Below are 14,926 nucleotides of genomic sequence, written 5' to 3'. Positions count from 1 at the left end.
CGCGGCCGCCTATCTGCTCGACCTCACGATGCACAATTGTTGAATAACTTTTCGGAGAGCTATGTCACTAAATTGAAAAGCCCCTCATCTGGCCGCGGCACTAGCAGGGGTATGCAGTAAACCTGACGTTGCCCCGAGACCGCTATTCGGACTTGCTCCCCAACAGACTTCCCCAGCTTGCAGCCGTGTTGCATTTTTTCCACAGTGGCAAACACGTAATGCAACGCGGAGGCAAATACAGTGGGGAACCGGGTGATCGAGGAATATGCAGCATTCATACCGGAGCAGCATCTTGGAGTGAAAGTTGTGGCTGCAATGGTGGCGCAGGTACACGTCTGATGTCGCTTGGACCACGTGGGGGATCGACTACTAAGTCGGTGTATTCACACAACAACGATGCCCATGTCGGATGGCAGCCTCAATAACGCCTATCTCCACCACAAATTCCCATTGGGAAAGCTCCATACGTCTCTGTATTGGCTCATGGTTTGATGTATTGATACGCGTGACTATTTGATTGCATTGCGCTCAACAACAAGGGTATCAGTCAGGTACACCAATGACCCTGTCTGGGAATAGTCGCGAAACCGAGAACCAAGATGGCACGAAGCTTCTAACAAGCTTAGACGCTTGGCGGTTCCCGAGTTCACGCCGTCAACTGTAAGACAGGGACAGCTATTGGAAGTGGAGACTGAATCGGTACCGGTTGCGCTAGCGGACCTACCCCTAGTACAAGCCAGGAACAGACATCGTTAGCTGTTGCTGTGGCTTGCGTCTGAGAAAACTTGCAGACATTTCCATGGCTACAGCGATGCTTTGACCCGCTACGGCAGTTCGCTAGTAATACCGCTCCGCTCTAGTTCAACCGTACTGGCCGTGTTATCTCGACGGCGGGTGCATCTGCAAAGGGTACAGCATGAGGCTTGCTGATTCTCAGCTTGATCCACGCGTTCTGGTCCACGTCTTGTGTGAAGAACTTTTGTCTGAGCTCTTCAACTAACCACGCTAGTAGGCTCTCGATAGTTTGGAAGGTAGATTCAGAAATCAGCTAACTCGGTCAGTCGATGTTTACGCATGTACAATGTCGTGCTTACCTCGAACAAAAGAGTCTCTAGTCGTGGATAATCTTCAACACGAGAGTCATCCACGTTGTCAACCCAAATGTTGAGCACTACCGGCTGCTTCTGCAACCTCTCGTTGGAGTTGACGCCGATCAAGCACGGAATGCGGACGTTGCGTAGATACAGTACACTCGAACTGGTACCAGACTTTTCGATGCGTGAGGTAATGTGTCCAGCTCCTTCCCCGAACATACTGCCTTTTAGGTAACAGACGTTGGTTTCGACCGCATATATATCTGTCGAACCTGCGACATCGCGGACGCATTTGGAGACAGCAGTTGAAAGAGCGGCAGTCGACATCCAGGTCATGGTTTCGTCTTTGAAGCGTGCTTGTATGGCCTTGCTAAGCGTACCATAGTGGACGGTACTATCATCGACAGAATCCGTGGAAGAAGCTGATGTGAACTGCTTCCCTAGAGTCAATGTGACACTAACCAAGGCCCGCTGCTTCTTCTCGCGTCCCCAGACATCTTTTCCCGCGCTCACAACCACCTCGAGATTCTGGACCATGATCTTGTCATAATGTCCACTTGAAGCAGCTTCAGCCTCCCACTGAGCCTGGCGGACGACTTGGCTCATCCTGATAGAGAATTTTGATGATGAATTTGAATATGGAAATTGACTCGAGAGGAACCAGGGCGTATGTCGGGAAGTCAATTAAATGCGTCCGGGGTTGTTCAGATGCGGACTTGTTGAGGATGTTAGTACGAAGCGCCCGCGTAGTCACAGAGCAACTTTTACAAACGACAAGACGCGTAGATCAGGCACGACACTAGAAGTCTGCAGTCGATTGCAAGGCCCACATATTTCCTTGGAAACCCCATCGGATTCATCGCGTGAAACATGGAATGACTGCGCATAGAGAGGGCTGAAGAAGGGCTGAGAAATGGCACTCACCAAGCTGGAGTGAGTTGCGTGAGGCTCGTGGTGGGGTATATGACGAGCCCTCTAGATGCCTGCCGCACGGACGCCTTTCCCGCGTAGAGCTCCGCAATCGAACATTCTAGCTACACATCAAACTATAATTCAGAGCCTGTCCCTCAAACGCGTGGTGCCAGAGCAGATTCGCAGTCACATCCAAGAATCACCCCAAACTCACACTATCTTCAACATGGCGGACGCACTAAAAGCAGAGGGAAACAAGCTCTTCGCAGAGAAGAAGTTCGCCGAGTCCATGTAGGGTCCCCCGCAAACACAGCCTAGCGACAGTTTACTAACAGACTCCAGCGAGAAGTTCTCACAGGCAATCGAACTCGATCCCTCGAATCACGTCCTATACTCGAACCGATCGGGCGCATATGCGTCGTTAAAGGATTGGCAGAAGGCGCTGGAGGATGCGAACAAGGTCACAGAGATTAAGCCAGACTGGGCCAAGGGCTGGGGTCGCAAGGGAACGGCGCTACATGGCGAGGGCGATTTAGGTATGTACAGTATTCCACTGAGAAATGGCGTTGCTAACCCCCAACAGTGGCAGCCACAGAGGCCTTTGAAGAGGCACTCAAACTCGATCCAAGCAATGCCCAGGCAAAGTCAGGCCTCGATGCCGTCAAGCGCGCCGTCGAAGCAGAGGCGAACGACAGCGGTGCAGGCCTCGGTGGCATGTTCAGCGACCCGAACATGATCCAGAAGCTCGCAGCGAACCCCAAGACGGCTGCCCTCCTTGGTGACGCAGAGTTCATGAGCAAGCTCCAACAGCTACAGAAGAACCCCAACATGGCTGGCGCGTTCATGCAGGACCCCCGCTTCCTCCAGGTCATGAGCGTTCTACTAGGAATCGACATGTCCTTCGGCCAGGGACCTGGTGCTGGAGGTGCAGGCGATGCAGGTGCAAAGGAAGCCGAGGAGGACGTCGAGATGCCCGATGCGCGACCAGCTCCCGAGCAACCGAAGAAGGCGCCCGAGCCAGAGCCCGAGCCAGAGCCTGTAGAAGAGTCTGAGGAGGACCTGGCTGCGAAGAAGGCAAAGGCCGAGGCTGATGAGCTGAAGAAGAAGGGAACCGAGTTCTACAAGAAGCGACAATTCGACGAGGCTATCGAGAACTACAACAAGGCCTGGGAACTGCACAAGGACATTACATACAGGACCAACCTTGGAGCTGCCAAATTCGAAAAGGGCGATTACGAAGGCTGCATTCAGGCTTGTAACGAGGCTGTTGAATATGGTCGCGAGATCCTGGCGGATTTCAAGGTCATTGCCAAGTATGTCACATCCACCCTTACAGCAGTCACCCGCTAATCTCATGCAGGGCTTTTGCACGCATCGGTACCGCATACGAGAAGATGGGCGATCTCGGCAACGCAATTACCTACTACCAAAAGGCACAAACCGAACACCGCACACCCGAGGTCCTCGCGAAGCTCCGTGCTGCAGAAAAGGCCAAGGTCAAGCAAGAGAGGGAGTCGTACATCAACCCGGAGGAGGCTGAGAAGGCGCGTGAGCTCGGCAATGCCAAGTTCAAGGAGTCCAACTGGCCAGAGGCCGTTGAGGCATACTCAGAGATGATCAAGCGCGCACCGGACGACCCAAGAGGATACTCCAACCGCGCCGCCTGTTTCATCAAGTTGCTCGAGTTCCCATCAGCGGTACAGGACTGCGACGAAGCCATCAAGCGCGACCCCGACTTCATCCGAGCGTACCTGCGGAAAGCTCAAGCATACTTCACCATGCGCGAGTACAACAAATGTATCAACGTTTGCGCAGAAGCCATGGAACACGACAAGGATGGCAAGAACGCACGAGAGATTCAGCAACAAGAGTCCAAGGCTCTGCAAGCACAATACTCGGCACGTGAGGGCGAGACTGAGCAACAAACTATGGAGCGTATTCAGCGCGATCCTGAGGTACGTCATACACAATTTACAAACTACAATCCTGTACTAACATGCTCTAGATTGTCGGCATCCTACAAGACCCCGTCATGCAGGCCATTCTTCAGCAAGCCAAGGACGACCCTGCGGCTCTGCAAGAGCACTTGAAGAACCCGAGCATTCGTTCCAAGATCCAGAAGCTGGTGCACGCCGGTGTCATCAGAATGGGACGATAGAGAGTCATGAGTGCTTGATGTGACGATGCATGATTCACACTTTGTATGTTTATATGGGTCTTTTCTATCTGCATAGCGTATAGGTAATGAAACATTTATGATTTCTCCTGTTCATATTCTATCTTACGCCTTGACGGCGTATATCTTGAAGGATGCTGTGATGAAGTTAGTTACTGTCGGACGATCATACTATTCTTCTAACTTGCCCGCCCATTCATTCAAGTCAACGTCCTGGAGCTCTTTTCTCATATCCTCGGCTACACCCCCATCTCCACCACTACCACAACAACAACACGAAGACGACGCTCCGACCTTACCCTCCTCCTCTCCACCCTTGTAAACATTCAAGTCTCCACCCGCTTCCACAACAACCACCTCTCTAAACCCCGCTTCCTCCAACCACTCTTCATACTCCTCCTTCTTGCTCGCTCCCGACACGCACCCTACCAGTAATGCTACATTATTCTTCAATCCCTCTGGTAAGTCTTTCTTCAACAGGATATCCGAGACGGCTACCCGACCCCCTGGCTTGAGTAAGCGGAACATTTCCGTAAAGACGAGATGTTTGGACACGTCGGGAACGAGGTTTATAACGCAGTTTGATATTATGACGTCGGCGGTAGAATCTGGGACTTGGGAGGTTGACGTGATGAGAGAGTGTATGAAGGTGACGTTGAGTATGCCCGATTTCTCGGCATTTAGGCCGGCTTTTTGGAGCATGTGCTATGTTGCGCTGTCAATCATCATCTTCTTTTTTCTTCGTTTTTCGTTTTCACCGCATCATATTGGCAAGGGTTAGAATACGGTACCTCATTCATGTCAACACCAATAACCCTTCCGTTTTCTCCTACCCGCTTTGCAGCAAGGAAGACATCGAAGCCTGCGCCACAGCCTAGATCGATGACTGTCTCGCCTTTTTTCAAATTCGCCAGTGCGAGTGGGTTTCCACAGCTTAGACCGATGTTAGAGTCGGTAGGGGCGGAAGAAAGTTCAGCTTCAGTGTAGCCGAATGCGCGGGCGACGGTGGATGCATTGTGAGTGTTGGGAGATTTGGAGAGTGCGGTGGCAGTGTAACGCGCGTGGATGGTGGAATATGCCGAGTCTTGGTCTGGGGTCATGGTTGGGCAAAGCAAGGTGGTCAGGTTGGAATGAATAGAATAGAATAGAATAGAAAGATCAGGTTGGCGCTTGGGTACACAGATATGTAGGAGGTGGGAGTAACGGCATTGACAGGCAGAAAGAGCGTTAATGTAGCTAACTTCGTTGGTATGTCACTGCAAGCAAAGTGATATGTCACTCCAGTATTGTAAGCGGATTTACCCCGCGCGCAGTTGTGTGGCTTGGTTTTCTTACAAAGACGCTCGTTTCTGCTGACTTGTATCTTCGCCCAAAAAGCGTCCTGAAGGTATACACTGTACTTTGCATTGGTATATTACAGACTATAACTCGGAGTACGAATTCAGGGTAGGTTTCAGTGTTTGTAGTACAACTCATTAAGATCGAGCTTCTTCGTACTCGTTTATGTTGATTTCAAATGCATTATTGTAGGCACGGAGAGCTAGATGCACGTCACGCTGAGCAGGCAGTAGAGTGGTGTAGGCATGAAGTGTTACATCGCTCAGCCTAAGAGAGAAAGATCTATAACAGCACTGCTACTATGCCAGTGTCAAAAATGTACAACAAAGAAAAAAGCCCTGTGCCTGAATATGTGCTCCTGTCATCCAACTCTTCACATGTTCTACACTGCCGTCGTGCAAGTCTCTTCCCACAAACCATGCCCAACTCCATTCCGTTGTCTAAGACCCCAAGAGTAATCACTCCACCACTAATGGTGAACTCTTCTACAACCCACTAATGAAATCCAACAACCTCATCAACGCTCCATTTTCAACTCTACATCCCTCACCCTCCTTTTGCGCTCGTCTCAGTCCCTGCGCCAACCAAAGCCGAATGGTATCTGGATCCAGATTCCTAAAGTTCTGCTGGCCGATCATAACAAACGCTTGAGCGCACAACGTAGTGCTCTCTGACGGATCAGGTGGGGGCTTAGTCTTGCAAGACGAGCACTCCAAATCATTAGGCGAATTTGGCAGTGGTAATGACGATGAGTTTGGAGGGTCGCTGCAACATGGTGGCGGACCAGCGGTAGTGTTATTGCTGGAGATGATGGCAAGGTCCTGTGACGGAATGGTCAAGAGGGAGGTAGCAAGCGAGGTATTCAACGGCAGATAGAAGGGCGAATCGCCCAGGAAGGAAAGGTCGGGGATGTGGACATCAGGGTACGCCAGTTGCGGGTCGATGCTGCCTCCTGGTTGGACGGTGAGGGCTAGCGAGTTCTGCTGACTGGACGGTGCTGGGCATGGTACTTGTTGCATTCCAGTATTCTCCCCTTCTAAATATCTTGCTCCTCGCGCTGTCTTCTCGACTTGCTCGTCGTTGGCGGGTTGTCCTTGTCGTTGTGAGTTTGTCGATGCAGCAGCCGCCTCTTTCAGCGCAACGATTTCCGCCCTCGCGTCCGAAAGCAGTTTTTCGGTCTCTGCGAGCTTTTGCTCGAGCGACGCGACGTGGTCTCGCTGTCGAGCGCGATGTCTCCTCTGGTTCTCGCGCACTCTGTTCAACGTGTGCTCAGCCGACACGCGTGACCGTCGGCTTCTGGGAGCTGCCGTATCGGAGGTGTGGTCCGACGATGAAGTTGCAGGTGAAGTCACCATTTTCGCTGCAGAGATGTTGATGCTGGGTTGTGATTATACAGATGACTTCTGGAAGATTGCGCACAGAGGTGCTGGTGCATCTTCGAGAAGGTGCCTGGGTGGAGTTGAGGCAGCGGGTGTAGGAGCTTGGCAGTGACATATCGATGATACTCCTCCGCGATTGGTCGACAAAGATCTGAAACATCATCGCAGACAGTCGACAATTAAGCCTTGTGAGAAAACTGGGTCTTTGGACGTCAACCGCTATTTCGTCACTGCAGCATTCTACTCTGCTTGAGGTTTGTTTCGAATACATTTAATATTACGTATACATGTAGGTTACTCCATGTTGACAAGCTTTCAAAACCTTACATCCATAAATGTGCTCATCTTTAACATTCCCTGTCAACATCACGCCAAACCCCGCAGAAACAGCTTGATCCGATGGTCCATCCAGTCCGTGTCTTTCGGGTTCGCCCCACCACCTCCAATATGCCCCCAGATACTAGGGATAATCTCCACCGTCACGTTTTCCAAACTCTTGGCTTCCCTCTCGTTGACATAGGGCCGGAAGTACTGATCGGTTTCGCAGGGCATCAGCAGAACCTTTGCTTTGATGCTCTTGAGTGCTGACTCAAGGTCTCCTCCTTGGGTGCATCGAGTGATATCGCCACGCTGCCACATTCCATACATGGCCTTGAGATCGTCACCTGACCAGCCCTCGTAGCCCTGGATAGTGACGTTATCATCCCAGTCTCGCAGTTGCTGGAAGCCCATCTCTTTGTAGCATTCCTGGTCGAACCATTCAGCGCTGGTCAGCCACGCTGAGTATGCTTTTCCGAATGCCCTAATACCCATCTCGGGACTTTTTGCATTCTCCAATGCTGCCTTGGGTCCTTCAAGGAATTGGTAGTTGTGTCTGCTTGTTTTGGCTGATGAGCATACGATCACAGCGTGCTTTATGAAACCGGGATGGGCGGTTATCCAGTGATAGGTGATCTGGCCTCCCATTGAAAACCCTAGCATGACATCCACTTCTTTGACACCTAGCTCCTGGGTAAGGAGAGAGTACTGAGCGTTGATGCAGTCCATATATTCGATAGTGCTAGGGAAATCAGGCGTGTTTGACGGACTAGAAGACTCGCCATTGCCGAGAAGGGCGATAAGGATGATCTTGTGGTTCTTCAAGGAGGCATTGGAGTGCGTGAGGGTGGTGTCTAGACGGCCTTTGAAGCATGTGTGTACAACTGCTATCTTGCTGTTGTGTGGGTTGAGGATCTTGTAAGCCAGCTTGAGCTTCGGTAGTGTAGAGTCATTGTGGAGTTTGAAGTCAGAGATCTCGTAGGTCTGAAGCGGTTCACAGCTGGCCTGGGAAGACATTCTGGTGGTGCAATGGAAGATGCAACAAATAATATGGGGATGAAAGGATTGCGAGATACCGTGGGGTTTTCAGTGAGGGGTTGTGGTCAGAGGCACCGAGACGTACACCTACGAGGCTATGACGATGGTATGGGGCCTTCTTCCGTCATTGCCGCAACGTAAAGCCCCACCTGCGGCATCGAAGACGGCGGTTCAGTGTTCGTTGAAAGTCAAATGTGTATTTAACCAAACACCGGCCAACAACGGCTTATATGTTGTACAGTGGAAGCATGGAAGCGTGGGAAGGTGCCAGTGGAGATGAAGATGGGCAATCTCTTCTTGTATGCGGTCATTTGCCCTAGCAGCGTGAAAAGGCATGAACCATAGACCTGTTCACGGTGGCTCTGTTAGATATCGCAAATATTCTTGTGATGTCTTGTTGTCGTTCCTACTTCGGGTCGCGCCACCAGCCGGCTTATAGATGAAATGATGAGCGCTCATTTCAATCCTACCGTCGGCTCACCATTGCATATCGCTAAAGGACATGTGGCCAATAGCGGGCGATCAAGGCCGCTAGCGGGAAAAGTAAGCACCGTTGTTTGTATTATACCGCAAGATGCGGCACTTGTATATTTTCAGTCTCTTGGAAGCTTCAAAGTTATGCTTTACTTGTGTGCAATTTTCACAGCTCTGCTCTTTGACTGCGGCAGGCGGCAGGCAAAGGCTTCCGTTCCGAGTATATTTAGACGTACGCCAGCTGTCACAGCCGAGGCGTGAAGTACGCTAAGGGATCAGCATCCCTGCCACGCCTTATCAACTCCACGCTTTGGAGCGGCCGCTGTGTTGTTTCAGGCATAGTCCACCCTGTGGTCTTCCGTTTTAGGAGACGCTCAATAGCCTTACAAGCGAGGTATCGTCGAGCGGTTAGGTGTTTGTTGCTGTTGTTGTTGTTGTTGTTGTTGTTGTCGCCGCGTACCTCGGGGGATTGCTGAGACGGTCTGCACCTGGAGAGAAGAGTGAAACACATGCCACGCACGTCATGACGATCTTGACAAGCTGGGGCCCGCGATCTACGTAAGTAAGGCGGTTGGGCAGTGAGGAGTGTAGATGGTGGAGTTGATAGTGAGGAAGCTAACTAAGGGGTACATGTAGGATGTGCAAGTTACAACAAAGCCAATTACTTGAGCGGCAACCAGGCTGTAGCAATTTGCCGCCAAGAGGTAGGTCTCGCACAGTGAAAGCGTGAATGTAGGACCGAGTGCCCGCCGCACAGACGTGATCTGGTGGGCTGAATGTGGGGTGTTGTCGACGTTGGCGCTCCGAACACGAGACATTGAGAGGCCGCCGTTTCTGCGCGTAGCCCAGGATTAGTCAAGTGAAGAAGCCGCGCAATTTTGCTTTACGGGTTTACGAGAGTCAGGCTCGTGTGGACAAAGTCCGACGACGCAGGCGCAAAAGGAGTTTAGGATACCGCTGCGGGCGTGCAACGATAAGCGGGCGGCGCGCAATTAGCTTCGACCCTGGCAATTTAGCTGATAAACTACTCCGCAACTACAGCGGTGGTTCCACGACATTGTTAGGTCCCTGGCCGGTCCGCCGTTTTGTGGCCTTGTCTCCCATTCACCTTCGTTTTCCTGTGTATATACCTGAAGGTGGCATTGGTTCTTCGCATCAGGCAGTTTCATGTGGCCGGACCCTGTTAGAGAAGTGACCGCCCCTCGGAACACGTCGACCAGCCAGCCTCCGCCAATAATCCATTGAGCCCAAGGGACGGCAAACACCACGCCAGCCTCGAAGCCGGGCACGCGACCAATTCGACGCGCCTCCCGACTCTCACGGCGCACACATTGCCCCTTGAGCATTCTCTCCCACGCTTTCTCCTCACCTGATCAATCCCCCCAATCTGGTCTGCGGGCAGCACCATGGTGGACGCTCAGGATGCCGGGAGTAAACTATTCTCCAAGAGCCGCTGGAAGACCAAGATCTTCGAGAAGACCAACGAACTCGCCGCCGCCACACAGCCCAAGGCCAAGCCGCCCTCGGACGACCACGACATCAACGACTTCCTCAAGCCCTCGACCGACCGCGCCGCCCAGCAGCAAAAGGACGCTGCTGCCGCCGCCGCCTCGGCCTTCACCCGACCCCGCATAGATGTCGCGAGCGCCCAGCGATGGCCCGGCGCACAGGCGATATTGAACAGCGCCGCCGCCGTCGGAAGAAGCCCAGGGCCCGGGGGTTTGAAGACGGGCACGCGCAAGAAGGGCCTCACGGTGAGCTTCGTGCGCACAGTCCCCGAAGTCATTGGCCATGGCGGCGATGAGTGTGAGGACCTCGTCGTCGAAGTTGCCAAGAACAAGAAGGCAGCAAGTGTGCCGGAAGCGGACAAGCTGCAGTCCCAGGTGCCCCAGGACGACACGAATCTAGGGGCGCGCAGCAATGGCATAGGCAGGACGCCCTCGCAAACCGAGTACAGGACCAATCTCACGAGGACGCGAACAAACCCCGGCGAACTGTCCCCTCCGCTCGGCCAGAAGATGCAGATGGGCCAAATCAACTCCCACGCCCAACTTCCACCAACACCGCCACGTTACATGGGCTCTATGGGCTTGGGAGAGCGACCAAAGGCACTTTCCAGGGCGCCCACCGGGTTTGATGGTATACCAGAGCCTGCAGCCACTCTCCCCGGAAGGCGGCCTAGCGAGGATTCTATTTACTCCCAGGACTCAGACAACCTCTCGCCTGTCATGTCCAGGACCATGTCCGTACGTGAGCCTACAATCCAAGAAGAGGACGACTTCCAGCCAAAGCCGCTCAAACGCTTGCAGACTGGCTTCCGCGACCAGGACGGAGATGGTGGACACGAGCCTGTGCATGCGATACCTTCAGTGCCCAAGTTGCCCGAGCGCCAGCTAGCTGAGCACGACGACGACGACGACGAGCCGAGCTCGTTTGCGGAAAGGGTGCGGCGAAAGATGCGATCGGAAGAGGGCAGAACGTTGCACGAAGCATCCCAACGGGCAGCCTCAGGTCAAAGGCGAGACTCGGAGACGAGCTCACAGCAGTCTATCGTCGGCACGCCTCCATCCTCATATCACACACCGGCCGCCGCAAGAACACCTCTAGAAACCCCACTTTCGGAGTCCAGGGCATCACCACGCAGGATGTTGGATACTGAAGACCCTCAGCGATCCAGAGCTCGTGGATCCTCCCCAGGACGGCCGGGAGCACAGTCACCACCATCGGCGACCACATCGCAATATACCGCATTTTCCCCTTCACAGGCGCGCGCTTCTCCTGCTGTACGGTCAGACCCATTTGTTGACACAACAATAAAACGGGTGCCATCAAACAAAGAGAATGCCATTTTCGGGGCTCTTGACGACAGTCCAAATCTCCCAACTCCGCCCCAGCTTCCCCAGGGCGCATCTTATTTTCCGTCTGCACAACCTCAACAACAACCCACCTCACAGCCGCAACCTCCGCAACCCCCGCAATCTCTGCAACCATCTCCACTCCCGCAGCCTCTTGCTATTTTAGGGCCTTCAAGTCAACTACCCTCACGGAATGTATCTAGTGCAAGCGAAAAACCTGCGGCCCCTCTTGCGCGCTCAGATACAAAATCAGCAAACGAGTTCGCGTATCGGGATTTTGGCGAGCGCATCACACATATGAGAGGCATCTTTCAGCTAACAGCCCAGCTCGGGGGTAACATTAGCAATCACTCGCCGATGCAGTGGCTCCGGGTTGCTACGTGGTGGTTCCTGAAAGGACGTACTGGGATGGAGAACCTAATCAGAAGTAAACCCAAGACTGCTGAACCGGTTCAAGAGCGATTGGCTCAACCACATGTCGATTTGGCCAAGGTGTGGTGGATTATCACTGAAGTTCTCCCGAATCACCCCAGCTTACAGGGATACGGTAACGCGACCCCCGATGCACAAGTCGATCTTGCAAGGAAAGCTGGAGATGCTGCGAGCGCAGAAGTGTTTGATATCCAGAACGCAATTACTCACTACCTGAAGCTACTCGTGGGATCGATGAAGAAGCATCATAGTATGCCCCCTACACAAGCGCTCATCCAGGGACAAGACCAGAAGATATGGGAAGAATACCCCACATTCCCTGCAGATGCGGCGAGTGTGCTGACCTCTGGACTCCCTACACCCAACGGCAGCCAGTCACAGTTTAGCCTGTCTCAGTACATACCTCTCTCCGACACCAAAACCGACTTCTGCTACTTTCGCATGTTTGTCAAAGCCTCCGTGTCCACCGATAACCCTACGACAGATCGTGTTCCTATGGATGCTGTCGTATCTGTCATGCGATCCAAGGAAGAGTACCAGATCAAATTGGCTATCTGCAGCCAGAACAGTCTTATCAATCTCCTAGTCGGCTCGGGCTCGGTGCTTACGTGGAAAGACGTCCAATGGAAGCAGCAGGCATCACAACTTAACGTCCAGCTACGACATGGATTTGTGCTCACTATGGCGCTGCACGAGAGCGACTTCCGCAGCCTCTGGTCTATTGTCAACCACACAAACAGAACCGAGTCAGATTTACGAGAGCGAAGAGACGAGCGCTTTGCTTGTAAGATGTACCTGAAAGAGGCGAGTTACAGAGATCCCGCAAATCCATCAGCGTTTGCAGCCGACAGGGTAGCAGGCTGCAAGCTCATGGTTTTTCAAAGGATTGAACGCAGCAGTGAAGGTACAGGCAAGCGGAAATTGCATCGAGGCTATCGCATGGTTCTGGTCACGCCGCAACAAACTAAGCAAATCAGCCTGATCAACCACGAGCTTGGAACAAAGCAAGAGCCTATGAACTTCGAATACGTGACCGAAGCTAATCAAGCACCTGCGTTGAGATTGCGTTTCCGTGAAGAAGGTGCCGATAAGAGGCTAAGAACATGTACAGCCCATCTTGTCTTCCAGGATCCCAAGGATCGCAACAACCTCTTTGGAACTTTTACCTCCATGAACGTCGCAGATGGTGAGACCACATTCGCCCAAGTGGCCCTCAAGGCTTTCCACATTGAGAGCGCAGACCAGGCAGAGGGCTTCACACAGGGTAGTCGCGTGCTCGAGAAGCTGCAGTGGGTAGAAGCCAAGGTTATGAATCAGGATCCAGAAGCTGCGGGACTCGAGTCAGCACCTACTGTCATGAGCGAGAGCTTGAGGATCATGTGCCGTCATACTGCTGGTATCGTCTCCGACCGCATGAACTTGGGTATGTTGAACGTTTTTGGATGAATGATATGGTACTGACAGCTTATAGGACCTGGTGAACTCTTGGTTCGCCTTCCAGTTGACGGCGCCGCCGAGCTCACACTCCTCCGTGAGGCCCAACAGGATATGGCCGTGGCTGTCGATGCTAGCCGTACCGACCCTAACGTTCCTGATGAGCTGGCAAAGCTACTCAAAACTCTCACAAGTGCATCCACGATCCGACGACTAACATTCAATTCGTTCAACGATCTCCACGCCTTCCAGTTGGCTGTCACTGGCTTCCACGTCAAATTTGATGGGTACGTCTCTATACTTTACTACATTCTTTAATCCACACTAACCTTGTCTAGTCTCGCAGACTCCTTCTCCATCTCCCGCCGTCGCATGGTTGTCCCCATCTACAAACAATGGACTGCCAACCGGATCCGTCTCCAAATTGTCGAACAAGACAACATCATTCAACTTCTCGCTTTCTTCGAAGACTTTTCCCACGCTGACGCCATGAACTTCCAGCTCCGTCTAACCGATACTTTCCAAAAGACGGACAAGGGCGGACAGTTTGGACTGAAGCTGGTTGATGCAAAGTTCGCACTGCCTGTAGACGAAAGACGTGGCCAGGGCAAGATCCAGAAGGCCGAAGGTAGAGTGACGGGCTGGACGGGCACCAAAAGACGATTCGTTTGTCTCGATGAAATTGAGTATCCAGGCGAGCATGACGATATTCTTATCATGTTTGATTCTGCAGAGAGTAAGTTTCATGAACATTGCTTAGGAGAAGCACAAAATTAACATCATGACAGCACGCGATACATTCGCCTCAGCACTCCCTGCTGCGACCATGGAGCGCAAATTTACCGTTCGAAGGAAGATATAATTCTTCCATAGCCTCGAAGGCTACATACTCCCACCACAACATTTCTTATGTTACACCAGAGCGCAAAGCTCGCTCCCTCTCCTAGTATCTCTTTCTCTCTCTCTCTTCTACTCCATACGTTCTGGACCAGAAGACAGGTGCTTCTTTTTTACATTCTCTTCCGATGGGCGTTTAGGAGCAATTTGCAGCGGCAAAGCATGAGATATCACTATTGGCATGTAGGGAATTTGTTGCTTGCAAGGAGTAAGGGGCATCGATCGAGACTGGCCTAGCATTGTTGGCATACATGTTCATTAGCGATTCTTTCGATATACCAGAATTCTTTTCCGCCGTCGAATACAGATGTTGATTGAAGCTGAGTAACTCGATGGAAGAATTGATGTAAAGTTGCACGTATGTGGTAAGATGATTATGTATATAGTATACAAACAAAGCAAGTAGGTCGTTACCAATTGCTTTCCAGCACCCAGCTCACATCTGCTTCCCGTATAACAAAAAAGGTAAGCTAGTCAACTAAAAGAGATTAAAGGGGATAACCGGTCCCCAGTCCAAGCAAACCTATCCAGGTATATAGCCAAAATGCAAGAGGTCGTGACGTCGTAAAGAAGATGGTG

The 14,926-nt window shown here is 52.2% G+C and overlaps 6 protein-coding genes across 6 annotated transcripts; 2 read left to right on the top strand and 4 right to left on the bottom strand.

Annotated features, from left to right (window-relative positions):
- Positions 1-856: 856 nt before the first annotated feature.
- Positions 857-1,700, bottom strand: ALTATR162_LOCUS6649 (uncharacterized protein; the record flags this gene model as incomplete). Its single annotated transcript, XM_043314271.1, has 2 exons — positions 857-1,048; positions 1,095-1,700. The coding sequence occupies 2 exons, from the start codon at positions 1,698-1,700 to the stop codon at positions 857-859; spliced, it is 798 nt and encodes a 265-aa protein (XP_043170206.1).
- A 532-nt stretch (positions 1,701-2,232) lies between these two features.
- ALTATR162_LOCUS6648 (uncharacterized protein) lies at positions 2,233-4,164 on the top strand (the record flags this gene model as incomplete). The annotated part of the gene is made up of 5 exons (XM_043314270.1): positions 2,233-2,297; positions 2,349-2,542; positions 2,590-3,319; positions 3,367-3,961; positions 4,012-4,164. 5 exons carry the CDS (start codon positions 2,233-2,235, stop codon positions 4,162-4,164), a joined length of 1,737 nt encoding a protein of 578 aa, XP_043170205.1.
- Positions 4,165-4,282: 118 nt separating this feature from the next.
- Positions 4,283-5,282, bottom strand: ALTATR162_LOCUS6647 (uncharacterized protein; the record flags this gene model as incomplete). Its single annotated transcript, XM_043314269.1, has 3 exons — positions 4,283-4,319; positions 4,367-4,887; positions 5,016-5,282. 3 exons carry the CDS (start codon positions 5,280-5,282, stop codon positions 4,283-4,285), a joined length of 825 nt encoding a protein of 274 aa, XP_043170204.1.
- Positions 5,283-6,005: 723 nt separating this feature from the next.
- On the bottom strand, positions 6,006-6,875 carry ALTATR162_LOCUS6646 (uncharacterized protein; the record flags this gene model as incomplete). The annotated part of the gene is made up of 1 exon (XM_043314268.1): positions 6,006-6,875. One exon carries the CDS (start codon positions 6,873-6,875, stop codon positions 6,006-6,008), a length of 870 nt encoding a protein of 289 aa, XP_043170203.1.
- A 390-nt stretch (positions 6,876-7,265) lies between these two features.
- Positions 7,266-8,234, bottom strand: ALTATR162_LOCUS6645 (uncharacterized protein; the record flags this gene model as incomplete). Its single annotated transcript, XM_043314267.1, has 1 exon — positions 7,266-8,234. The coding sequence occupies one exon, from the start codon at positions 8,232-8,234 to the stop codon at positions 7,266-7,268; it is 969 nt and encodes a 322-aa protein (XP_043170202.1).
- A 1,901-nt stretch (positions 8,235-10,135) lies between these two features.
- ALTATR162_LOCUS6644 (uncharacterized protein) lies at positions 10,136-14,312 on the top strand (the record flags this gene model as incomplete). Its single annotated transcript, XM_043314266.1, has 4 exons — positions 10,136-13,439; positions 13,488-13,737; positions 13,789-14,186; positions 14,239-14,312. 4 exons carry the CDS (start codon positions 10,136-10,138, stop codon positions 14,310-14,312), a joined length of 4,026 nt encoding a protein of 1,341 aa, XP_043170201.1.
- Positions 14,313-14,926: the final 614 nt, after the last annotated feature.

The sequence above is a fragment of the Alternaria atra genome (assembly GCF_907166805.1).
Source record: "Alternaria atra isolate CS162 genome assembly, contig: 25, whole genome shotgun sequence".
In the NCBI taxonomy this organism is placed as follows: domain Eukaryota; kingdom Fungi; phylum Ascomycota; class Dothideomycetes; order Pleosporales; family Pleosporaceae; genus Alternaria; species Alternaria atra.
This window is presented reverse-complemented; position numbering and strand designations above follow the sequence as displayed.